Below are 25,550 nucleotides of genomic sequence, written 5' to 3'. Positions count from 1 at the left end.
GCGGCGGGCAGCGGGGAACCGGCGAGACCGCCCCTGCCTCAGGTGCTGCAAAACACAGAATAGGGAAGGACGTTCTTTGATGTTTGATCTTCGTATGCTTTCAAGCCTAATCAAGAAGAAAGGAGCAAACAAGGTCTAAGCGATGTCCAGGTCGGTGAAATTGTCCTGTTAAGGCTTAGGACTTCACATGTTTCCATGATCTGACCTAGAGGGTGATTAACAAAACTTGTGAAGAAGGATGTATCATTGACAGTGGACACAAAGAATGCAGAATTTATGGGATACGAGGGCATTTGGCAGAATCCCCAAGATAAGGAAAAAAAGATAATAAAGCGACTCAGCAACTTTGCTCAAGTCAGCTCTGACTGGGTCAAAGGTATTTCTGATGGGGGAGATTGCCCACTGACCCAAAAGAAGAGAAATACTGAGCATATGGACTAAACAGCTTGAGAAGCAAGAGGATCATTAACCAACAGTAGATAGAATACTAATTAATAAGAGAACTAGGTAACTGGTAGCCAATGAATATGAATGCCTTTGTTTACTAAAATGTTTAAATAGTGAAAAGTTTTGGTAGTCCTTGTACCAGCATTGTGGATTTGTCACCCAACACCCCTTTCTGCATTTTAAATCAAATGTGGATTGGCCTCTTGCACACCAGGTGAAAGAATCTATTTTGGAACAACACAGGGGCATCTTCTCTATGCCAGTACCACCCTGGTGCCTCCAGTTCCAGTTGTGAGAGCTGGAGAATGCTTGGTTCAGTCTATCCACTTCACTGGGTTGGAATTTTAGTATTGTAAGTGATTTTCTAAATTCTATTTAAAGGATACTAAATAACTAGCTTGTTTGTTGGGGGTTTTGGTGTTTTTGTTTGTTTGCTTTCCTTGGGGTATCTAAACCCAAGAATTGTTGTGCCCTTTACCCATAGTATGGTGGCCTGTTCTTGGCATGTGTTTTGAGGGAAGAGGAGTTGTTTTGTTAAAGAAATAGGAGAAAAGAGGTGGCTGCGAATATTAGCTGTTTGCTAGCTAGAAATTCAAATGGAGTGGGTAACACAGGGCCTGATTTGAGGTGAAATTGTGCATTCAAAAATCACTCCTGGGCAGCAGAAAGAGGCTCTGCTCTCTGCACACATCAGCACTGGCTGACTGCTGTGAAACAAGGTTTACCAGAAAGATCAAGAGTCCTCTTTTCAAATTCAGTGCTGTTAATAGAGTTCAGAAACAGCTAAGCAGTCTGTGAACATCATTCAGCTACAGGGGATTATGTTGCAATAACAAGACACTTGATTTATATGTGTTGAACACAGAGACTGGCTGATGGAAAAAGTAAGGACTGACTGATACCCACCCATTTCTACAGCCCTGGTAATCAGACAGGGAAACCTGCAGAATTGTATCTACTCATAAGGAAGGGTAAAGGGTTGGGGGAGTAGCATAGTAGCTGTAAGAACCTACAGATTTAATAAAGCTTCAGGTTTTGAGGGGAGGACACCACACTTGATGATCTATGCAGTTACAAAACTTGGCATGAAAGACAACAAATCTATCAGTGGATCTGTACTCTCAGCTTTTGAATTAAGAATTCCATGTGAACTGATTACACACCTCTGTGGGAGTTCAGAGGAAGCAGAATTTAAATCCTAAGGCTTATTCCTCATTGCCCTGTACAAAGATGGCGAAACAGCAATTTTCCCTAAATGTTCAGCATTTAGGAAAAAAAAAAAAAATAGTTGATGCTCTGTGGCTCAGTAAGCTCTAGAGTAGGTAACATCTTCATGAGTTCTGCATGCTGTCTGGTAGGCATTGAAGCAATAGTTCCACACTGCTGGGCAGTAATTGCCACATTTATAATTAAAGCAGCATGTGGAATATATCTAGTAAGAGTTAGAGAGTTGCTCTAAAACTGACATAGTAACATTCCATTACAATCAGTTCATTCAACCACACTGAGTCTCAAGGTATCTGCAGTCGCTGAACAGAAAAACAGAACAGTAACAAATCCAAGAAACAAACCACAAAAAAAAAAAAGTCGGAGAAACAGAATGTATATAGCTCAAGAGAAGCTTTTAAACCGCCAAATACTACAGAATGTAGGAAGCTTCACCAGAACAATGCTAACAAGAGGAAACAAACTACAAACTATGCATTGGAAAAAACAAATGTGCCAAACAGCTACCTGTGACATAGTCATTGTATTTCTATGAACAAGATGATATGACTGAATGTATTGGTTTTGCACGGCCTGGTTTTTGGTAGTCGGGGGGGGCACAGAGGTGGTTCCTGTGAGAAGCTGCCCCCGGGGCCGGAGAGGCTAGCCCCGAGGCACGCTGACACGGGACGGAGGGGACCGGCTGTCACACGGGCACAGGCGTGAGTTGCGGCAGAACGCCACCCTCGGCTGCGAGCCGGTCCCGCCCATGGCCCGGGCCCCGCCCCGGCTCCGCCTCGCTCCCCGCCCGGCCCCGCCCCCCGCACACGCGCGCCGGGCCAGCGCTGCCGAGGTTGCGCGAGGCCAGTAGGCGGCGCCCTCGGCCGCGTCCCTCCCTTAGCCCGGCCCTGCGCGCGGTTCCGCGGCGGCGGGTCCCGGGATTTTCTCTCCCCGGCCCGGCCTCGCCCCGGCTCGCCGGGGGCTGCCGGGCAGAGCTCCGGGATGTGGAAGCTGGTGCCCGCCTCGGGAAAAGGTGAGGGAGCGGCACACGGCGCCGCCGCACCGGCGGGCTGGGCCCAGGCACCGCGGGCCGCCTCCCCGCCCCGAGCGGTGCCTGCGCGGGTCCCCGGGCCTGCCGTTGTGTTGGCTTCCATAGGGCTGGCTCCGGCCGGGCTTGGTGTCCCGGCTGCCTCGGGCCCACGGTGATCCAAGGCCTCGTCGCTCTCGCCGTTTTTCGGCGGTGAAGCCTCCGTATTTCTCAGGAGCACTGCCGACCACAGCGCCTGTTAAATCTAGTAGGGCTTCTTCTTGAACCTGTGTGGAATGTTACAGGGTGCTTCGGGTTACAGAGTCCTGCTTTGAAATACCTGGAGAGTTGAATTCGGAGGCAGCAACCTCAGAAACCATCCTTAAATATTGTGTTGATGTTTCAAGGACTAAGTGTTGAACTACATGGTGTTTCTTGCATGCAGAGATTTGAAACTAAATCGCCTCTATACTTTATTCCGTTTTCTTGTCCATAGGAGCTTTATTAATAGGTGTCACATAATACATGCATTTCTTCCTAAGTGCTTATGAGGAACAGATGTAACACAACTGCATCTGTTCTCTATTCCCTGGTGTACTGGGAGGAAATTTTGGATGTTTGATTTATTTCTTGGTAGATACAGCACCTAATCCCGTTGAAATGAACTGATTTACCTCTTACTGCCTGGAGAGCTCTTGAATGAATCAAAACACTGTTCATTCTATTCAGAATGATCCTTTCTGTACAGTTTGTATTTGAAAAGTTATTTGCCAGGCTTGATAATGACTATTTATCTGTACTTATTATTTATCAAGAAACATTTTTTATTCTGTTGACCAATGGTAGCACACCTTTGGGAGACAGTCAAGCCATTCACTGGGAAGCCACCATGGGGTCCAAGTGACGAGTTCAAAGCATAAGCTAAAACATAAACATTGGTCAGAGGCTGAACTTACTATCAGTTTGATTTACATGAAGATCTTACATTCATTAGGAGGACATTTTCCTCTGAACCTCTTAATCAGTTAAGTGAATAAATAATAGAACCTCAAAAAATTAAGTGCCCTTACAAAGGTGTTTTAGAAAACCTCTTATATTGTGTTGTTTGTTTTTATTTTCTTCTAAATGTTGCACTTAATCTTCAAGAAAGTATTGTTAGAATTATATTGTCCTTGAAAAAAGTGTGTCACCACTTTTGAAACTGCTTTGTTTATGGTAAAACGTATCCTTTTACAGACAAAAGGGAGCAAGAAAGAAGGAAAGAGGTTTTGTCTGTAAGCTAAATGCATAATTTTAATCAGCCTAATCAGAATCACAGAATTCAGAGTCACAGAATATTCTGAGTTGGAAGGGACCCACAAGGATCATTGAGTCCAGTTCTTAAGAGAATGGCACACATGGGGATAAAACCCACAACCTTGGAATTACTAGCACCATGCTCTGACCATAAATGATATAATATAAATGTATAAATGATGCATGGCAAAGCTGAGACTTAGATGTACTACAAATTTCTCAGTAGCTCTCCTATGTGCTTCAGTTTTTTTGATGTTTTTTTCTAAATTGTTATTTTTCTGTCTCTTGTTTATTTCCAGGAGAGCCATATCGGCTTTTAAGTGGTACAGAATATGTTGTTGGACGCAAAAACTGCTCAATTTTAATTCAGGATGATCAGTCTATCAGTCGAAGTCATGCAGTTCTGACCGTAAGTCGGCCTGAAACAAGCCCTGTAAGTAGCCACCATTTTACTACATTATCAATGCTCTATGGGAATAATTCAGGCTGCTATGACCATGCATACTCATGTTTTGCTCTCACCTGTTTCATGCTTGGAGTAGAACCATTGATCACTTGTCCTTTTTTTTTTTTTTTAAATATTGAATTTTTTTCCCCTTAGGTTTGTTTGCTTCCATTAAGGAATCTAGTGGCATAATTTAATAGTCCAAGCTTCCTTTTATCTCAAAAGAAAGATTCACTAGGAATTTGTATTAAAATAATCATAGCAGGAAAATTATTAAGTTTCACTGCACAGGCAGATTTTAGGTTCAGGGAAGTGCTTCAGTTGTTTTACTGCAGACTTAGTTTCTGTTTCATTTCACATCATTAATTCTGTATTTGCTTAGGGCACAGAAAAGAAAAACGTACCAAGGAGAATTAGCAATCAGCAATATGCTGTCACTAAGTGTTGTGACATATATGGATGTTCTGAAGCCAGTCAGCAGAAATTTCATTTATGTAACCTTACGCAGTTTTAAAATAAAACATGTAAAATACATAAAATAAATTTGTCCCTTTAATTCTGCAAATACTGAGTGAATCGAGCAGAGGGCTATGAAGATAATGAGGGGACTGGAGCTCCTCAGCTGTGAGGAAAGGCTGAGGGATCTGGGCCTGTTCAGCCTTGAGAAGGGACAACTGAGAAGGGACCTCATCAATGTCTATAAGTAGCTGAGAAGGTGTCAACAGGATGGAGCTAGGCTCTTCTTGGTGGTGCCAAACAATAGGACAAAGACAATGACAGATACTGGAACACAGAAAGTTCCACTGAACATGAGTAAGAACTTTACTGTGAGAGTGACTCAGCACTGGAACAGAGTGCCCAGAGAGGCTGTGGAGTCTCTGTCTCTGGAGATACTCCAGAGGAGCCTGGAGACAATCCTAAGTAGCCTGCTATAAGCAAACCTGCTTCAACAGGCAGGTTTGATTAGGTCATCTCCACTGGTCCCTTCCAACCTTATCTGTTCTGTGAAATACCATATAACTGCATGGCAGAATTTCATAAAAACAAGCTGTCAGTGTTCTCATTGACTTGTGAACCACTTTGGAAATCTGACAATATCTAACCTCTTCTCAAGAGATGCTGGAGTCTCCAGGTCCTGCAGTTTGGGGAAGAGTAGCATTCTTCATGGAAGGAAGCACAAGAAAGTGCCCTCAGGTGACCTTAGGCTTTCTTACTATTCAGCCCAGTGCCCAGAATAGAATTGAGTGGTAGGTAAAAACATAATAAATCTCAGAGCCTTGCCTAATTGCACTAGCTCAGGCTTTGGGCCAATGAATGACTGCCATGCACAGTTTCCAGAAAGACAAAGTGTAATCTCCAGAAGGACTAAGTGTAAGAAGCACAAAAGTTCTAAAGCTAAAAACATGTGGATTTTCTCCTTCCTCTACAGTGAAAAACAGAAGATAAATAATTACATATAGCAAGCCTCATTTTCCAGAGTCTATTTAAGATGGTATTTTGTGGGCTGCTTCTTATTTATCCATTGCTTTGATCCACAGTGATAGTAACTTGTTTCTGATAAAGCTGTCTCATTCTGATAATCTGTAATGGCTTATTTATATTTATTTTCAGAGTCAGTCTCTCTCAGTACCTATATTAACAGTAAGAGATACGTCTAAGTATGGTACCTTTGTTAATGGATCAAAACTCAATGGTACTTCAGTGTCTTTGCAGTCTGGTGACAGAATCAACTTTGGAGTCTTTGAGAGCAAGTTTAGGTAAGTGTTTTGATTATAAAACATCAAGTAAAAAATTAATTTTTTGAACAGTATTTTAGCACATCATACAACTTTGCAAGTGATACAGCAATGATGAATTTTTAGGAAGTGAAGGAGGTGAATAGTATTTTGCCTGTGTTCCACACCTGCTTCTGAAATAGTTTTCCATTATATTCTTATGTAATTTATTTTGACACTGGGAGATTAAAATTTTAGATAAGAAAGCGTTGGCATTTTAGAAGGTGTGTCATGTACAGTGAGTATTTTCAGGCTCTCTTAGGCAAGTAACAAAATCTTACACCAAATGAGAAGAAGGAGAAAGGTTTAGAGTTTCTTGGAGCCCTTGTGAGCTGCTCATAATGTAATGAGAAAAGAACTGATGTTGCAGGAGGATGTGAACCCAACTTGATATTTTTTTCCAAATTTAACATGGTAGCCAGTGCTGTCTGTTTATTTATAGGAAGCACTTCTGGGAATGAAGTAGCAGATAAATAGAAAAAGTCTAATAATCATTAAAATCCAAGTAATCAGAAGGTGGCTTTGTGCCTTAAATTTTATTCAGTTTTATCAATGCTGCTGGTATTGGTTATTGTTAGAAAAAACTCTCCTCCAATTACTACAATGAATTATTTTTTTTGTATTTTAGGTAAACATACCCGAAACATGATACAGGAATCATACCATGAGACCGGATACATCATGGCTGTTGTACTAGAAAGTCTACAAAGTAGAAAGAAATTTAAATAATCTAAAAATAAAATAATGTAATTTGACATGGAAGATCTAAAATACGTATAAAAGTTTATGGTCAAGGATAACGGAAATATTAGGAAACCGTTACTTGAAATTGGATTTTATGACACTTATATTTTTAAGTATTGATCTGTTGGTGACGTGTTCTGTTGACCATGCTTTTGCTTTTGGAGGCACACACTCAAATTTATTTTGATATTCCAAGACCCTGCACTATTCTTGCAGCACTAATTCTGTGTGATGTCTAAAGAGTCACAAGTCCATAGAAATATTTCAGACATCAGGTCAAGTTGTCATAAATTTTTCTGAATAAAAATTAGTATTTTGTTTCTTCAGTAAATTTTAAAGCAGGAAGATTTTACTTTGATCTAGACTAGAGTATGGATCTTTTATTTTTTTTCCTTCAGAATTACATGAGATACAAATGTGATAGTTAAGTCAGCTCTGTTCATCATAATGATTGGCCAAATTCACTTAAGCAATTCTCTTTTACTTGTTCTTTGCAGAGTGGAATATGAACCTTTGGTTGTCTGCTCCTCATGTTTGGATGTAGCTCAGAAAAAAGCTTTAAATCAAGCCATTCAGCAGCTTGGAGGCCTTGTAGTGAATGAATGGACAGTAGAATGTACCCACCTTGTAATGGTATCAGTAAAAGTTACTGTTAAGGTATGTAGAGCTTTTGCCTGTTGCTTTGCAGTTTTCCCACAAATGCTAATTAAATTCTAGACCTGCTGAAGATTTTTCTCTACAATACTGTAGTCAACTCTTCTTCCAAGTTTGAGGATGTGTATGTCAACAGGAGGTTGTAGGGAAATAAAACAAAAAAAAGCCAGTTTTGAAGACTTAGTGATTTTCATCAGTTGCCCTCTACATTTTCATAACTTTAATCAAGACACCAATTTAAAGTTAGGCTGTTTGAAGCAAAACAATCCTAGAAGCACAAATGAGTATTGTTTTATTTGTTTGATATTTTCCACATCTTAGCTCTTAAAAAACAAATGTCAGTCAAACCATACTCTCTTTGAACTTCTTCTATGCAGTAAATTTGTATTTCCTGTTTTTTCAGACTATATGTGCTTTGATTTGTGCTCGACCAATTATAAAACCAGAATTTTTTTCTGAATTAATCAAAGCTATTCAGTCCAGGCAACAGCTGCCAAATCATGAAAGGTAAGTTGCCAAATCATGTTTACTGTGTTGCAGAATGAAATTTATGGGAATTAGATTATCAGATAACTACACATTTATCTGTTGATTTTTGACATAATATGCAATTCACAGTAATTTTATTTGTGGAAGAATGCTTAATATGATGAACATTTTAATATTCTTGCAATTTTATTGTTCTCATTCCTAGAGTTATAAAATGAGCTCTGGAATTGACTCTATTCTTAGAGATGTTACTGTCTCTAAAAAGGAATTTGTTTTATTGGAGTTTAAGTATTGCTTCAAACACTTCTGGGAATTGATACATAAAAATAAAGCAATTGTATCAAGTTTCTTTCATTATGTAGAGTTATTTTCCCAGTGTGCTGTTAGTTACTGAGTTTACTGTAAACTTCGGTCTGAACAGAGTTAGCCTGATCGTTGAATTCTCTGAAATGGAAGAGGTTTTTAATTATCTGTCAAGAGATGAAGTGAGACTACTATGCATTGGCCTTCACTAAATGACAATAAAATACTCACTGATTTCATGGTTAAATTAACTTCAAAAGGGAATTCTTAATTTGGAATCAGTAAATTCTGCAGAATAGCTCTTCTTCTTATTTTCTTGATGTGAGAAAATGTAAAACAGTCCCAATATTGTATGTGACAATTTCATCTAAGCCCATATTGCTGCTCATTTTACCTTGAAAAGGGAGACGTGTGTTTTGTTTGGGGGTTGTGGTTGTTGGTTTTTTGTTGTATGGTTTATACAGCTGAGAAATTTTCTCTATGTCTATACATTCATATGTGCATAAATATGCATATATGTTAGGAAATGGCAGTTTATTTTCTTTAGTAGATGTGGAAGTAGCCATTGATAGAACAGTTTGAAGGCTGAGGCTCAGTAGTTACTAAACAAACTTCTGGTGCATACATGGAAACAGAAACAAAATGAGAGGATTCACAATAAGCTGTGCTTGATATGTGGTAAAGTACATTTCATAGAACATGACACTACTTGTTAGAAAAATACAGACGCCAATCTGGAGCAATTGGTAGGAAATACTCCCTATTTTCTAGATGCTGCTTTACGTTAGTGGGGTTTATATAACACGTCAGATCAGTCATCTGTGAGTGGTTTAAAACTCATTTGTTCTTCACTTTCAAAAGAAAGGGAGAATCTGAATGAATTAAAACTTTCCCTTCTAGTTAAACTTCTGCATTGTTTTCAGAGGATGTAGGAAAACTAAACAAACAATTTAGTACTCTCTGAAATACTTTCCTGCAAGATTTTTTCAATCTATTGTAGTATAGGTCATACAAGCCATCAAAAGCTAGTGATTGGTTGTGCAACTTGAAATTTGTTTGGTCAAGTATTACCTGGTGGTAATGCTGCTGTTCCTGTCTATTACAAGAACAAGTCAACAGTGTCTTTGTCTTGGAACCAGGATGTGTGTCCATTTAATACAGAAGTGACAGTATAATTGGCTTTTAAGTGCTGCCTAAAAAAGAAGCAGATGGATATGTTTACATTTTTGAAATAATTTTGCTAACTTTTAAGATGCTGAGGGGGCCTGAACTGACTAAAAGGTAGTGACACTAGCAGTGCACACATGTAGCTTTCACAGAGAGTTCTGCATCAAGCTAAATGAAACAGTTAATGTAATAGACAGATCTATGTTTAAAGTAATTGCTGTATTTTAAATAGGTCATATTATTGAGATGTGACTTGTGTGAAGATGCTGAAAATTTACTTAGCAGCTATTTTCATTAAATTTCCAAAACTACTTCTAACCTTGACTTGGAATCTCTACACTGTGCATTGTAGCTAGAGCTGACCTGAGCTGGTATAGCCACAGGATACCAGACAGCTTGGGGCAGTACTGGTTTGGGTGTGAAACAGGAAAATTATATGGAGACAGCAATACTGGATGACACTGTTAATTAAATCAATACTAACATTGCAGAGCTGATCCCTCCAAAAAATTCTAGGGAAACATCTCAAATTTAAAAAGAAAAAAATAATTAAAGAATCTTTTTTGTTTACAGTGAGACTTCATATAATGGCAAACCTACAATTCCTGTATGAATGTGGGACGTGAGTTTTTTTTATGGTGTTACCCCTGTCTTGTGTACTCTCTGATAACCTATGCAAGGAAGAACAAAAACTGAAGATTTCACAAATGACTGCATAAACACAGTCCTGTATGAAATAATGTGTTTTATTACTGCAGTCCAGTGTCAATAGTGCAGGGTAATAGAGTTTTTAACAGAAACTCACCAAGAATCAAAATCTATTTATTGGGAGCTTCGAGGTTCCAGAGGAACTTTTCTGGATAATGGTGTTACTATTAAAAGCTTATGAGACTAAATATGAGGAGCACTTCAGAATCCTGATGGCAAAAGACTGTTGCCTTTTGAGCTTAAATCGCCATTGGATAAGAGCTTATAAGGAAAATCAAAGGTTGTTTCTTTGGGTTTTTTTGGAGACAATCATCAGTTAAAGTTGTTTGTTGAAATTAAAAAATGGAGATTTTAAAATATATTTATAAAGAAACTATGGTCCAGTTTCAAAGTCGTGAAAACTGTTGTTTTTCCATTTTTACTCATGCTTTCATCTTTAAAGATTATTTTGTCCCTTGTATTATCGTAGGTTAAATCTGTTTCTATGGGGCCTGTTACCAGAAGTTGTCTGGCATAATAAGTAAAGTCTGAATTGCCCTATTTCTATTTTAAATTAGTAGGCTTTATCACATCTATTCAATTTCAATGTAACAATATTTTTGTAAACAGATTTGAACAGGCTGCTGAAATAGATCGAATACTCACCTTTCAAAATCTGGTAGATTCAGGTTGCTTAATTTTCATTGTGTACATAAAGTTTGAAGAATGATTGTGAAGACTGAGATTGTGAAGAACACATAAGAATGAATATTATTTAAAAACACCTGTGACTATATAGCACATTTTAGCATGTCATAATTGAATTGTGTATTTGGATGAAGTAGGAAATTTATGTACTTATTTTTGTGTTCAGCTTGAAATACATGAATGTTCTCAATGTTTGAGGGATGTTTTTCTGTTTACAGATGCTCAATTTTTTTCTGAATCGTCAATATTTCAGCACTTCATATGTGTCTTCTTTAGAGTCTGCCAATCATTGCTGTTAAAACAAATTTGATGGTGTGTTTCAGCATCTTTTTTTTTCCTGCATAGTAGTATGAAAAGAATATATAATTAGCAGTCAGAATTAAGATAAGTAGTTCAGTCATCAGCTAAACTGTGTACATAAACAGCTGTTTGGGTACAGATGTAGTGTAGTTTGGTTAAAATTGACCTGTAGTTTACCTTCTTTCTGATGGATGCCTTCACCTTGCTCTGTCAGAGCTGCTGTAGAAGGGAATATGTGGCTCAAAGATGTTGTAAGTATCCTGAAATTATTGATTAGATTAATTCCTAACTCTAGAGGCTTTTTGTGCTCTGGGCAGGCCATCATTAACTGGAGCTGAGGACACAGGCTCTGACAAAATTTAGGGCTTCAGGGTAGAATTTCTTTTTGCCTAATATATTTCTCAGCTAAACTCCTGCTCCCTTTGCCTGTATTGGAAAAAACAGTAGACAATCTGCAGAGTGAATCCTTCAGTTCTCTATCCCACCAGCAAGAGAAGTATACTTGTCTGCTGTCATATTATGGCTGTTTTGAGTGTAGTGATACACAATTTCTTGACACAGTAGAGGAGAATGAGGGGTGACTATCCCCACGTGGAGGGTTGAGGAAGCAAGGTGACTAATTTTGTGTGGAGTTTTACTATTATCTAGAATAAGTGCAGAATGAAGTTGCATTCTCGTTTGTCTGTATTGTTAGTAGGAATGTGGGTATGTCTTGGTCTTTGATGCTGAGAAATTAGGGGCTCTGTTCTTAACAATCTCTTGAAAATTATTTATGTAAGTAGTTTTAAGAGAGAAATGCAGGATTTTCAGAAATTCAGAACTTTAAAACAGAAAGGACTATGAGTCAGTACTGATAAGAAAATCTGAATTTTGTAACTTTCATTTTCTGTTCTTGCAGCTTTTATCCTCCAGTTGATGAGCCTTCCATTAGCAGTGAAAACCTGGATTTATCTGAGCATCATGAAAGGAAAAAAATATTCAGTGGAAAAACTTTTGTATTTCTAACTGCCAAGCAGGTAATCAGGCTTTACATTGCAAAAATATTGCAGGGGTAGGTAGCTCAGTACGGGTTTGCTCACTCTGAAATCACACTCATTCTGGGTTCATCAGGAAAGAAGGATTTCTGTGTATTTATCCTGCTGTACAGTGGCCTAAGCAAGATAGAATGTAGAAGAGGAACAGAATATATTACATCTGCAGTAGTGCATCAGTGAGAAGCACTACGCTGGTAGTTCTCTATTCTGATACCTCTAAACTGACTGCATTCTAAGATTTCTTTTTATTTGCATTCTCTTTTTAGCACAAGAAACTGGGTCCAGCAGTTGTTCTTGGAGGAGGGGAAGTAAAGTTGGTGACAGAAGGAAGAAAAGAAATTCCTTTACTACTTTCTCCTGAAGTCTGTGTTGTTGATGTGGTTTTGGCAGACTCTCAGATCTCAGGATCTGGCTCTGTGACAGACTGGATGGATTCCATTCTGACTACCTTAGAAAGGTGCAGCACTGTTCTCTTCTACAGTGGTAGGGTAATTTCAGAACTTCTACAGAGACTTGGTCATGGTGTTTGCATACATATTTAAGCAGGAAGTTGCTTATAGAGAGGGCATTTTTTCATTGTTCTAAGTATTTGGTGGAGTAACTAAAACTTCTTGAAGCAGTAAAGAAAGAACTTGGCAGTTCTGTGAGGATTTGATGGAATTTGTTTTCTTCTCTTTTCATTAATTTTTTGTAGAACTCACTTCTACAAAAATACATTGTGATGAAGCTGCTTTAAAATTACAGACAGCAAGTAATTTCTCTTCTACTATTTAAAAGAATTTTAAATGAATATATTCTAAGAATGCAAAATAGATAATTGATGATATTTTATTAATTATATGTATTTCATCAGTAAGAGATGAGATGGCACCTTGAGGTCATGTAATTCATTGTTGTGCAATTATTGTATACAGTGTTTTTGAAGAACAGCTTCTGTTTAATGCTAATTAGTTTTTGTTTTGGTGGTAGGTTTTGTTTGAGAGGGCAGACTGCATTATAACATCATAGATGCTAGGATTATCATTATGCCATTTTATTAAAACAATAAAACAAATTCTCAGTCCTTAGGTAGAGAAACCAATATTCAATCTCTCCTTATGACTGTAGTACAGAAGACTGAGGGGAAAGGGTGCCTGACTTGTAAGAAGTGGTGAGATCTTTCAAATCTTTTTTCACACATTTTTGAATCAGAGGTAGGGCATAATTGGTTAAATGCCCAAAAATCACAAAAGGAGAGATGTATTGGCCAGATTACTGGAGCCAGACAGTGGCTACAGCAGCAGGAAACACGGGAGTTAATAGATATGGGACATGGCTGTAATAAAGGATAATTGTGCTGACTTACTCTGTTGGGAAGAACTGTAGTGTAGGCTGATTTTTTTTGGAGGAGGAATGCAATATTTTGTACTTTGCTATACCTGTTCTCATTTGCCTATTTGAATCTGTACTGAAAAATAATTATTTTTTTTTATTTGTATATTAACAGTAAGAATTTAAGGGCTATTCCAGAGGCAGAAATTGGATTGGCAGTTATCTTCATGTCTACGGAAAAATACTGCAACCCTCGAAAGCAGCCTGCTTCCAAAGGTATTTGGAAGAAGGGTAGTAATAAGTTAACAGCCTCAAAGAGGCAATACTTCTTTTTGTGTAGAAGCATCAATTATGATGTTCAAGTTGTTTTGTTTTGCAAGACCACTAAAAAAGAATGACATTCTATGAAAAATATATATGACTCCAAAGAGGTAATTGGTTTTTAATGGTCTTGCAGTAAATTGCAATGAAAATTAGATGACTCTTAGATGTAAATAAAAAAGTAAATCTAAAACTAGCCTAAAAGACAGACACACAGAGCAGTGACCTTGAAAGGAAAGATACTTTAAAAACATCTGAAATTCATATTTTTAGTGACCACTGAATTCATATGTGTGTGGTAGTTTGAATTCCATGCTATTCTGTGTTGTAAAAAACTGGGATAATCAGGAAGTAAAAGATGAATGTCAGAAATCAAGAGAATAGGAATGGAAATAATTAGTTAAGGCTTGCTTTTTTTTCTTTTTTTGCCCTTTGCACAAAACAGAATTTGCTTTAGGAAAATACAGTCACCTCCTGCATAGTTAAAGACTAAAAATAATCTTTCCATAAATTAAGACAATGAGACATGATTGCCACATTTGCCAAAGTAGTACTTTGAGACTGGACATTCTAAGTCTTGAAGCTTGTATTTGCTAATGTGGTAATAATAAAAGTCTTCGAGAGAGAGAAAGAGGTTTGTTTGTCTAATTCTCTTTTTGTGCCTCTTCATATTATTCCGTATTTCGCTACTATAAAATTTTCAGAAGTATGTTTTATAGATTGTTTTGTTCTGCAAAATGTTGTATGAGGTAGAAAAATCTACCATTATTTTAAAAAATTAAAGAAAAAACCCCAGAATTTGTCTGTACATGTAGGAACAATACTTACTTGAAAATGTATTTTGAATAGAGAAAGACTTATATGCAGTACTGGCAGAGATGCTGATTCTTGTTTCCAGTCCCAGTGATTCAACTAGATAAAAGTTAAGTTGTCTGAAATTGTGTAAACAGACTGGATATCAGAGTTTAAAGGGAGCTGTGTTTACAATTGAATAAACTTGTATCCCAGATACAATAATCACATTAGAGATCATTATAAAGAAGTAAATATAAGGAATTTTGTGCTCTGACAGTTTTGCATGATCTATATATTGCATGATATATATTTTATATTTTTCATAAAATGTATTTTAAGTACATTATGTACATAGTGGTATATGATTTCCCATTATACTTCATTTTTATTTAAGTAGAATTCCATTACTTAATCAGTGGAATATTTAACGAATTCCAGAATATGGTCCTTCAGAACTCTTTCTGACAGTTTTTTTTTTAATTAATACATCTGCTTATTTTTTAATTAAAACTCCTTGAAGATCATTTTAAAAAGATCTCATGTGATCAGTTAGCATGTGCAAAGAAACACAGATTTGGTATTAACCTTCCTGTTCTTCTCTCATGTTGGTCTTGCAGCTGTACCTGAAAGTTCTGCATCAGCTGTTGTAGGCCGAGCTGTTTCCCAGAGTCTGGCTGTGGATGAAACCATAATGCCAACTGCTGCAGATAGCAGCACCTTCTACATAGCTGATACAGAAGAGCAGACATGGTAAAGTATTCATGGAAATTTCTAAGCTAATATTGGCAAATAAAGCAGTCTTTTGTGGCAGAGGAACTGTATCATTGCCATGGGGAAAGATATATGGGGTAAGAAGTGCCATTCACTAAATTGATGTCATTTGTCTACAGTGGGATAATTTCTGCTTTTGAGTACTAAATAACAGAAAGCATCCCATAGGATTTAGATGTCTTTCAAATGCACACATAGATACTGCATATCTGTCTTGACTGTCTGAACTATTAAAAAATTTCAAGCCATTTCACAGTTATAAAAATGTATTGATCATAGCAGATTTTGTAGTTTGTTTTTAGCACATTGTTTATAAGTTTGTTCCAAGTACAGGTATAGCTTTTTAAAAAAGTTTATCTCTGATTTGGTGTATCTCTGGTAACATCCTGTGTGCCATTTCTTTCCTTTTCAATCAAGTATGGAGATACAGGATACTTCCCAGGTGCATAGACAAAGGAAAACGGCTTTCCAGGATACAGCTGCCATAAAGAAAAGCAGTGGCACAAGTGGCAGTGTAAATGCAGGAACATCTATACCTAGAGGGAACAGAACATCTGGGTTCAGTCAAAGAAGTCAGCCTGTCTCACCATCTAAATTTTCAGAAGCTGGGAAACCTCATGAGAGTGCTTCACGTCACCAGTCAAACTCAATTACAAATTACTTCCAGGTTTCTAGAAAAAGGTACATGGAAATTTTCTTGACATTACTTCCCTTATTGGTATATTCATGCCGTTTATGGAAAATTTTAACTTAAGCAATTTTAATTTGACACATACTTAAAAATTTTAGATCAAATTCCTAGAATGAAAAGATTTTCCTCAGGGGTACTTTAAATTTCACAATGCAGTCACTAAAACCCCAGAAGCTGTTATGTTGTGGGTACAGCTAATCATACTCAAAAATGCTTTTGTAATTTCTTTCTTTTGTAATTTCTGTAATATTTCTGGCTAAGGGAAAGAGCTGAAGGAGAAGAAACATCTGTATCCAAACTAGCAAAATTGGAGGAAAGGTCATCGCCTCTTCCCAAGTGCACTGAATCCACAACTTCCTCAGTCTGCAACAGTGAAGCAAAACAGCATCAAAAGAAAAATAACATCCTGGACCCAAACCCAGATTTTGCAGAAGACATGGGTATAAAGCTTATGAGGGAAAGTGTCAAACTAACAAGTGATAGAACAGACACTAAAACCACTTCCAGTGAAAATCATGCACCAAAAAAGAGAAAGGAATTAAATTATTTATCTGAAGATACAGAAGCACTGGAAATTGTGTTTGGAAGTGGAGAAGTAGACTGGGAAGATCAAATTACAGATCATGACCAGGAAGCTCGAGGAAATGCACGAAAGAAACAATGTTTGGAAGCCAAAGGAAGAAGGATTCAAGAAGTAAATGTAAATCAGAGAGAGGAGAATAAAGTGTTGGTAAGTTTTATATTCTTCTCACGTGCCTCATCTTGAAATTTGCAACTTGGTTCGAAGGATGCAGTTAGCTCCTTTAAGGAGGAGGCTGTCTGCATACAGAAAGTGGCTTTGTAAAATCTGTTTGCTTAAATCTTGTACATCAATTTTTAGTTCAAAATTGTTCATCTTTTACACATGAACATTGCTGTTTTACACCTACCTAAATGTTTTTTCATTCTTCTGGGCATTTTTTTCTTTGCAAATTGAAAGCTGCTTGTATTCTGAACTTTTCCTCTTTTTTTTTAACTTTATATACTGTAAGTAGAATAGGAGAATTTATCCCTGGTCCAAGAAAAACTTCTCATATTGGTTGTTACCCTGTTAATTATATGGTTATTTATTCTAAGAGAACTCAATTATCTTTATGTAATGAATTTTTCTGAAGAAACGTATAGTTGACCTCTTCTGTTGAATACCACAGTAGTGTCCAACATCTTTTGAGTGTTTTGATATCATGTGAAAGATTATTAAAATTCCTGAATGAGAAATTTTAAACCAAAAACAACAGCAAAACCAAGACACAGCTTGTGTTTTCATGATTATTTTTCTGGTTTTGTTTTTGACACTGAGGAAATTTTCTAAGAGATACGAAGAAAACAATATACCTTGAGTTAACATTGTTCACTGTGTTGAAAAAACAGAAAAGCGGGTTTATAAAGGAAAACAGAGTTAAGAGGTCTAGACTATTAACAATACAATAGGAAATGAGAGAACAAGTTGATTTTTTATTTATTTAAAATACATATTTTAACACTTACTGTCCAGTCCATTTACAGTGTAGGCAGTGTTTAAGTGTTTAAAAGTTTGAATGCATGATTAATTGGAATTTGCAAGATTCCTTGGACCACATAAGAATTAGTAGTTGCCTGTGCATCCTTAGGTCAGACCAGCTTGACACCCTGTTAATGCTTTACTGGAGCTTGCTTCTGGAGAAGTGTGAACTTCATTATAACGCTTTTTTTGTGTGTGTGTTACTAACAGGCTAACTTTAAAAGACAAGTTCTATAATTTAGAGAATTCTGTTACGTGCTTCTTATACTGTCATTGAGTAGGTACTTTTTATTAGGTCTGACCATAGTGACAGACTAAAATTGGCACTTGGAATAGTCTACTGAATTTTGTTGCTTGGAGCTTGGAAAGTTTTTCTAGTCTAACTCCTTGTCAGGATTCTGAAGGAGAAAAAAATCTTTTGTGCAACTAAACTGGTATTTTAGCAGATATGCACTTAAAGATTTTTGCAGAAAAGAAATCTTCTCATAGTTTAATAGTGACCTGCTTAATGTAAAATATATTTCCAGTGGATGGACTAGGTAGGAGATTTCATGATAAAGCTCCCCAGGCTAATATGCTAACTGTTTTCTGTAAGTATAGATGCAACTTGTGTGTCTGGCAAGACGAAGAATGTGAGTAATTGACTCAAAACTTACAGGTTGCATAAAGCTGATTTGGTATTTTATCAACCAATAAAAATAATTTATGTTATGCAAATCTGGTTTTAAAATACAGGACATAATCAATCTGCAGAATACTTTCTTGTCCTGGTAATGAAGTGTCCTTTCTGCACGCATGTACACTTCAAATATGAAACTGAAAGTGCTACTTTTTATATTCAAAAGCTTTTACAGTTTTCCAGAACCTGTCAGGACTTTGAAGACTGTATAGATGGACAAAGCTTCCTAGTCTATAAAAAGAAAGGAAAAAAAAGAAGGTGAATAAATAAGTGATTTTTTTTAATAGTGAAGACCTTCAACAATTTTTACAGTATGCATAAAATCCTAGAAAATCTGAAGTACAGGGCAATTTCTTTTCTGTCTAAAATTTATATTTGAATATGTTTATTCTACCATAAAGTGCAGAAAACAATTTTATGTAATTAAATTCCCATTTCATTTCAGTTTTATATTTAAAATAATTCTTAATCAAATAGAAAGAAGAGGAACTTGGATCAGTTCTAACTTCAGAAAAGAAAAGTAACATCAAGCAAGAGTCATCAGTCTTGGTAAGGAGCCAGCTGATTGTAAGTTTGAACAGTGAGCTTTAAGAAGCATTACAAAAACACATCAAAATTTTACTCTTAAGGACATAGTATTTTTGGATCCTATTTCAGCATAAAGGAGGTTTAGAAGATTGTACTCCTTAACATAAACATATGTAAATATGAATGGTGTAGTCCAGCTTGTAGACTGTGGAAAAAAAAGAGCACTTGCAGTTCATCTGTGTGGTTCTGTAATGACATTTGGGTGGATACTTAAAGGTGACTGAAGCTACATGTAATTGTATTAATTCTTCAATGTGGTTAATACTTGTACTGATGATTTGCTTCCATTACTACTTGAAGACCTGCCAGGGATGCAATCTTGTCTGCTGTAAGATCACAACTGCAATGGAAGAGATGGAGCACTGGGAAAATAGATGTAGTATACAGTGATTAACAGTAGATAGCGTGCTAATTTTTTGTAGGTGAGATGAAGGAAGGAAGGAGAAGAGAATTGCTTGGAGTGGCAGTGAGGCAGAGGAAAAGGAGACTAGATTGAATGAAACTGAAATTAAAAAATTCTGGAGGGATAGAGTGTAGCCAGTCAGCAAGGGCCAGAATAACACCTTTTCACCTACATAGAAAAATCAGCCCAAGAGGAGGGATTGCTGAGCAGGTATACCGAAGTGCAGGGTCAGCTCAGATTAATTGACTTTTAGTTATATTTTACTATAAAACAACTGTACTGCATCTGGACTGCAGCTGTCCTTGAACAGAGTTTAATATTACTTGTGAACTTGTCCTGTGCTGAGATATCCTGTGGAATCCACATAGATGTAACCCCAGGCAGCAAAGTGTCCATGCAAGCTTGCTGCCATATGAGCATTCTCATGGACTAGAAAAATTTGATGCATTGATCAAATTCAGCTTACAGCCCTAGAGCTGGGTGGATATCTGTAGGCTAGAACTGAGCTGAAGATGTTCAAATTCATCTGCTGTGGAGTATTTAAATACATATTTTAACACAAGCAAAACAAATTTACTCTATTCATGGTCTAAAGAGGCTGCTTCCCCTCACTGTTTTGTGATCCTAACATCTGCTTAGCTCTGCTCATGATACTTCTCTACAGTTTGTACTGTTAGTTATGCTGCATTTCCTGTTCATACACTTTAATGCTTCTTCCCTTTTTTTCCCACATAAGAACCACAGCAAACTCCAAGATGATTCCAGCAATCTTCCTAGCAGGCTTCTGTTGACAGAGTTTAGATCGTTGGTTGTCAGCCATCCAAGACAGAGCAGTCATCTTCCTGGAAATACCAGCTATGGGGGGAAGAAAAATTTCAAAATGTTCAGAAAGGTTAGTGTGTTTTTTAAATGGTCACAAGATGGCACTATTTAAAAATACTAAAAAGTGTTGTGTTCAGATAGTAGAAATATGTTACTAAAGATTTTTTATAAATTGATAATTACTAAAGAAAGAAACAATTTAAATACCATATTATACTGTAAACAGATATTTTGTTAGTTGACTGAAGAAGTACCAGGTTGACAAAGGCTTACCTTGTGCTAGGTTATTTAGATACTTGTACTCCCTACTCCAAGCTGTTACTTGGAATAAGTTGTTAAGTGATAGCTACCATAACTTCTCGTGGTACCTCCAAAAGACAGCGGTTCTGCTTCTCCAAAGACATATATATACAGCATAGGCTGATTCACAGTCTTACATTTTAACTAATAAATCTTGGATTTCTAAATAGAACTAAATCTATATCATATAAAAGTAAGATGATTTCTTCCTTGGGTCTTAAAGACAGAAGGAAAATTATTCTTAGTGTTCAGTGTAAAAGTACTGATTCAGCTTATATTAAAATTAAAATCATATGGTATAAGATGACTACAAAGGCATTTCAGTAAAATATTATGTATAGAATGTGTTCACATAATAATACTTCTTGGGAGTGTGCTCTCATTTTTGGATAATGTTTTAATTTTCTGATAATATTTTCTGCCATTTTGTAACAGATGCTTATAGAGTCTGACAATAAAATACAAACTGATTTTATCAATATTTGAAACTCCACTTGATGCACTATGAAATTTATTTAGCATATTTAACTTACCAGATGTATTTTTGCTTGTTTCTTTTGGTAAAAGGAGGGAGTTAACAGATTTCTGTAAATGCTTTTTTCAACTTCAGTCACTTTTAAATATGATCTTTGAATATTATTCAGAGAAAGACTGCCTGACTTTCTTCTGTGATATCTGAATAGACTTTCTGAATTTGTTAAAACAGATCTTTTACCTGCACTATGCTTACCTTGTAGTTGTAAAAATTTATTGTCTAACAGGTAGCTTACCCGGGGGCAGGACAACTTCCACACATTATTGGAGGATCAGATTTGATTGCTCACCATGCTAAAAAGAATTCAGAACTAGAAGACTGGTTAAGGCAAGAAATGGAGGTAAGAAATTATTTTTTAAACATGATCAAATAAAAACTTGACTAATGTAAGTGGCTATATCAAACTGTGATCATTACTGGAACACTTTGGGATTTTATTTTTTAAATAAAACCTCAGCCAGTTATTTGTCCACACATGTTCATGGAAGCATGTACAGTAGTAAAGTTACTGAATGCCTGAGGTCAGTGGTAACACTCTTCTTTTTCAGGTTATTAAAATTCATTTTACATGCAACACTCATACAATCAGAAATATTTATAGCAAGCAAAGTCAGTAAACTAAATGAGAGCAATCTTTTGATGAGTAAAATAAGCTCTATGTCAGAATGTGACAGGGAGTAGAAAGAAATTCTTTATGGCTAGCTGTGTTCAAATAGTTATCAACAGTACAGTTGATATTCTACTCTTGAATAGAATATAAAGTGCATGTGTAAAACTCTCTTGGAGTATACTGAAGAGATGTGGTAAGAATAAGTTTAATATTTTTTCTTTTGTGCACATCTTTAGATATAAAAGCCCTAAAAAAATACTTACCTTGGCAGTTCTCTAGGACTTTCATTTTCTGATAGTTTCCTTAAAAATACTTGCTGATGAGTCATATTGTTTCCACAGCCTGATTAAAATTCAGTTGCATTAACATTTCTTATCTCATTTTTTTAATTCCTGCATATAATGCTGATTAAAATTCCCTTTATATACAAATAATCAGATTTTTTTTTATTTATATAATGGTGCTCAAAACCCAGAAAACATTTCTGACCAAAACTGACACCTTTCACAAACTGTTCCATTTCATTAGTTGTTGGCTGTAGCCAAATTTGGGTCATGAAATAACTTGTCTAATGTAAATATGTACTAAACGGAATACTTAGAGAAAATTTACTTCTTTAGGAAAAATTTGGTTAGTGCAGGAATATTGTTTTTCTAGATGATTCATTAGAACTATCCTGAGCAATCAAATATTAAATTAACTTTCACAGGAACAGGATCGGCATGCAAGAGAAGAATCACTTGCTGATGATCTCTTTAGGTAAGGGTTTAATGTTTGAACTTCAAAAAATGGGGGTTTTTTGCATCACGTCTTTTTGGACAAATTTTGATTTTGGAAAAGACAACTTTGACTATTCTTTTCAAAATTTCATGTATTCCCATAGGTAGAATATAGTCAAAGTGATTTAGCAATTTCTCTGGAATAAAACCCAACACTATTCAGGCTTCATTTAACATGGGAAAGGGGAGGAGGTGAGGTGGAGGAGGTAACATGAAAAGATGTTCATGACTGTCAGCATCTCTGTAGCCAGTCACAGACAGGGTTGAAGGTGCTGTTGTTCTGATGTGAGATTTACATCATGTATCATCTCCTACTCCTATCTGCTTTATCTCCCCACTCCTCCCCTCCCCATAGAATCCATATCCAATCTGTAGAATCTTCTGTAGAACTTGCTGTCCAGAAGACGTGTAAATGTTTGAACAAACATGTTACAATGCTACAACAACAACGTCAAATAAAGAGAGTTAATATAGGGACCTCATTTTGTTTAGCAAAAACTTCATTACTTTCTGTGTTTTTTCTGTGAAGAAACAAGTGACCAGTGTTTGACTTCTCACCTGTCATGAATTGGACTAACACCAAAAGTTGTGCGTTTAGGTAGAAAAATGCCTATGGTGAAGAAGGATTTTTATTCTGAATCACTATCAAACAAACATAATACTACATATCAATAGAGGTTAGAGCCATTCAGGAAATCCTACTGCATTAACAACTTGCTCTGTTCCCAGTTAATGATGGAGCATTTCTTTCAAAAGGTAGACATTTCATTTTTGAAGCCTGAGTTGTACAGTAGCAACAGTGCTGGAAGTCTGAGTTGTATAGAAACAACAGTGACTTCTAATACCTTTCTAGCTATGTGGTGATGTAATTTGGCTCACAAGTTGTCACATTTTCCTGTCTAAACAAAAAGTCTTGATGAGTGAAAGCAGAATTAGTGGAAGTAAAACTGCCTGATCATTCAGTTGTGTCTAAATTATTAATGCATGAATACGAAACACATCAGAATTTCAAAGAAATGACAGAATTTTGGGAGACGAAGTACAAATGGAGAAGGCCAAGGGATAGCAGTGTCAAATAGAGCCAAACTGTAAGCATATTGCAGTAAACCAGGTAACTATTTAGTATGTCCAGAAAGTAGCTCTAAATTTCAAACAGTCAATCAGAAGCTGTATAAAGGGCAAGGTAGGGCAAGGATCTACTTTATGTAGGAGTAGGAGGCAGGAGAAGGGTTTTGTCTGAATGAGTTTTGGGCAGATGTACATCAATGTAAAGGTACAGGACCCCTTTTCCCTCCCTCCACCTATGTTTTTTTTTGGTGTCCTTGTCCAGTAAATGGCTTAGTGTTGGGACATAAAAGCCTTGGAGAAGCTTGTTCGTACATCAGATTTCAAGGTTGTAAGTAGTTAGAAAATTGAAAATTTCATTAAGAGTTGTCGTAAGTTCGTTAACAGGTTCTACCTTATGCATCCTTCAGTCAAATAGTAGTAACTGTAGTTAATTATAGGAGTGTAGTCAGGGAAAGGACTGGTCATTCCCTTGTTGTGAATATATAATAAAATTGTTTGCATCACATTGTATATATAGATAAACTTTGAATATAATTGTTTTACTTATTTGTGACAAATTTTTTATTTATTGCAGATATGATCCTAATGTGAAAAGAAGAAGATAAATTGTGAGCTGGATTTACAGTGTTTCTCTGGAAAAACCTGCAGAAAGCAGGTTCCTTAGGTTTCCTGGTTACAGTGTGTATGATATCCTATATATGAGCATTTGAATATCTCTTACTGTAAGACATGTTTTCTAAGTCTTGTTTTTATTAAAGAAAAACAAAAGTTCCTTTCACTGCTTGGTACTTACAGACTGCACCATTGTCAAGACCTTCCCATTATTCACTTCAGAGTAATGCTCAGTAAAATACTGTAGATAGTAAGGATTTAATTTTAGGCTATTTCTAATGTTTGATTATCAGTACTATTTTGGGGGGGAAAAAAGGAAATTAGCACCTGGCTATTTTTTCTTTTTTCAGAAAGGCTTTGTTAATTAGGTATTTTCAAGGGTGTTGTCATAAGAATTGAAAATCTGTTGAGGCTGAGATGCAACTGGTATTTGAACATGATATGATTCATAATGAACCACATCTCTGTGGCTCATTAATAGAGCCTATACTATTGTTACTGGTACAGAACATCTTGGAAATGAAAAAAACAGCTTCTTTTTCTCTTGCTTAAACATATTTTCATTTACACCTTTAAGTCAGTGTAGTTGAATGTTTATTTGTTAAAACCTACTTCCAAGCCAAAGTCTTAAAGAGCTGTTGTGTTCCAGTTTGGAATTTTAAATTATATGACCCATTTCTTTCTCTCATGCCTTTACTTTTTGCAATCACTGTGTAAAAATATGGCCTTCAAAATAATTGCTTTAACAGGGAAAGCTATGAAACAAATAGCTGTGTGTGGATTAGGAAAGCGCATCTTAATGATCTGAGAACTTGCAATTTGTTAGATTCCCCTGGAAGTACAGTGAGAAAAGCTTTCCAGACTTCCTGTCCAGCTCTATGAAGCCATCACATGCAGATAGAGATGGACAGTAGCTCTAGTGCATCCTGTTTCAAGAGGGATGATCTCCTTCCTCACGTGAGGAAGTAATCTGGTTGATGTAATTGAGTTGACACAAACAAAACTACTCCCTCTGCCAAGACCTCTGAGCATACAAGCAAGATGAGCTGCACTGTTTTAAGCTGCTCCATTGTGTATGAGATCTAAAGAACAGATCTGATTGCAAGATAGCAGATATGCTCACGTCATCATGGTTGCAACATGCAGAATATATTTGGGCTTGAACACAAAGCCAGTGTTTCCTTAGGTCTGTCTTGGCATCTTCATGCTGGTCAGCAGCGTCCAGAGTGATACACAAAGTGCAGCCCAATATTTCTGAGCTCCACAAAAGCTGAGAGTGTTTTCATCAGGGCACATCAAATCTTAGCCACCAAATACCTTTAAAAAGACTGCTCTTCAGCAGATGAAATTCTTTCTCGTGGAGATGTACTGACTGTTCCACCCACAGTTGAGGTTCTCTACTGTGTGAGAATTTCCAGGTGTTCTGGCTGAAGACCTACTGGT

The 25,550-nt window shown here is 36.6% G+C and overlaps 1 protein-coding gene across 6 annotated transcripts; it reads left to right on the top strand.

The window, feature by feature from the left end:
• Positions 1-51: 51 nt before the first annotated feature.
• On the top strand, positions 52-24,273 carry NBN (nibrin). 6 transcript variants are annotated; one of them, XM_019005612.2, is made up of 16 exons: positions 52-150; positions 4,276-4,409; positions 6,033-6,178; positions 7,438-7,597; positions 7,998-8,101; positions 12,147-12,264; positions 12,549-12,739; positions 13,769-13,869; positions 15,318-15,459; positions 15,898-16,161; positions 16,433-16,901; positions 18,868-18,939; positions 20,118-20,273; positions 21,265-21,378; positions 22,358-22,407; positions 24,070-24,273. In XM_019005612.2, the coding sequence occupies exons 4-16, from the start codon at positions 7,571-7,573 to the stop codon at positions 24,098-24,100; spliced, it is 1,839 nt and encodes a 612-aa protein (XP_018861157.1). In that variant the 5' UTR covers positions 52-150; positions 4,276-4,409; positions 6,033-6,178; positions 7,438-7,570; the 3' UTR covers positions 24,101-24,273. The 6 variants fall into 6 exon arrangements, with proteins under 6 accessions (XP_018861157.1, XP_033368219.1, XP_033368218.1 ...); XM_015617631.3 differs by lacking the exon at positions 52-150 and adding an exon at positions 2,536-2,686 and having other exon boundaries at positions 15,327-15,459; XM_019005611.2 differs by lacking the exon at positions 52-150 and adding an exon at positions 2,536-2,686.
• The last annotated feature ends 1,277 nt before the right edge of the window (positions 24,274-25,550 follow it).

This window comes from Parus major, chromosome 2 (genome assembly GCF_001522545.3).
Source record: "Parus major isolate Abel chromosome 2, Parus_major1.1, whole genome shotgun sequence".
Taxonomy (NCBI): domain Eukaryota; kingdom Metazoa; phylum Chordata; class Aves; order Passeriformes; family Paridae; genus Parus; species Parus major.
The sequence above is the reverse complement of the archived record's forward strand: the minus strand, read 5'-3'. Positions and strand labels throughout refer to the sequence as shown.

Excerpts from the sequence above, each read along its gene's own strand:
- NBN (XM_019005611.2), top strand. The coding sequence starts at position 2,656 with ATGTGGAAGCTGGTGCCCGCCTCGGGAAAAG. Across the intron at positions 15,460-15,897 it reads GATACAGAAGAGCAGACATG|TATGGAGATACAGGATACTT; the intron begins GTAAAGTATTCA and ends TTTTCAATCAAG. Across the intron at positions 21,379-22,357 it reads GGTTAAGGCAAGAAATGGAG|GAACAGGATCGGCATGCAAG; the intron begins GTAAGAAATTAT and ends TAACTTTCACAG.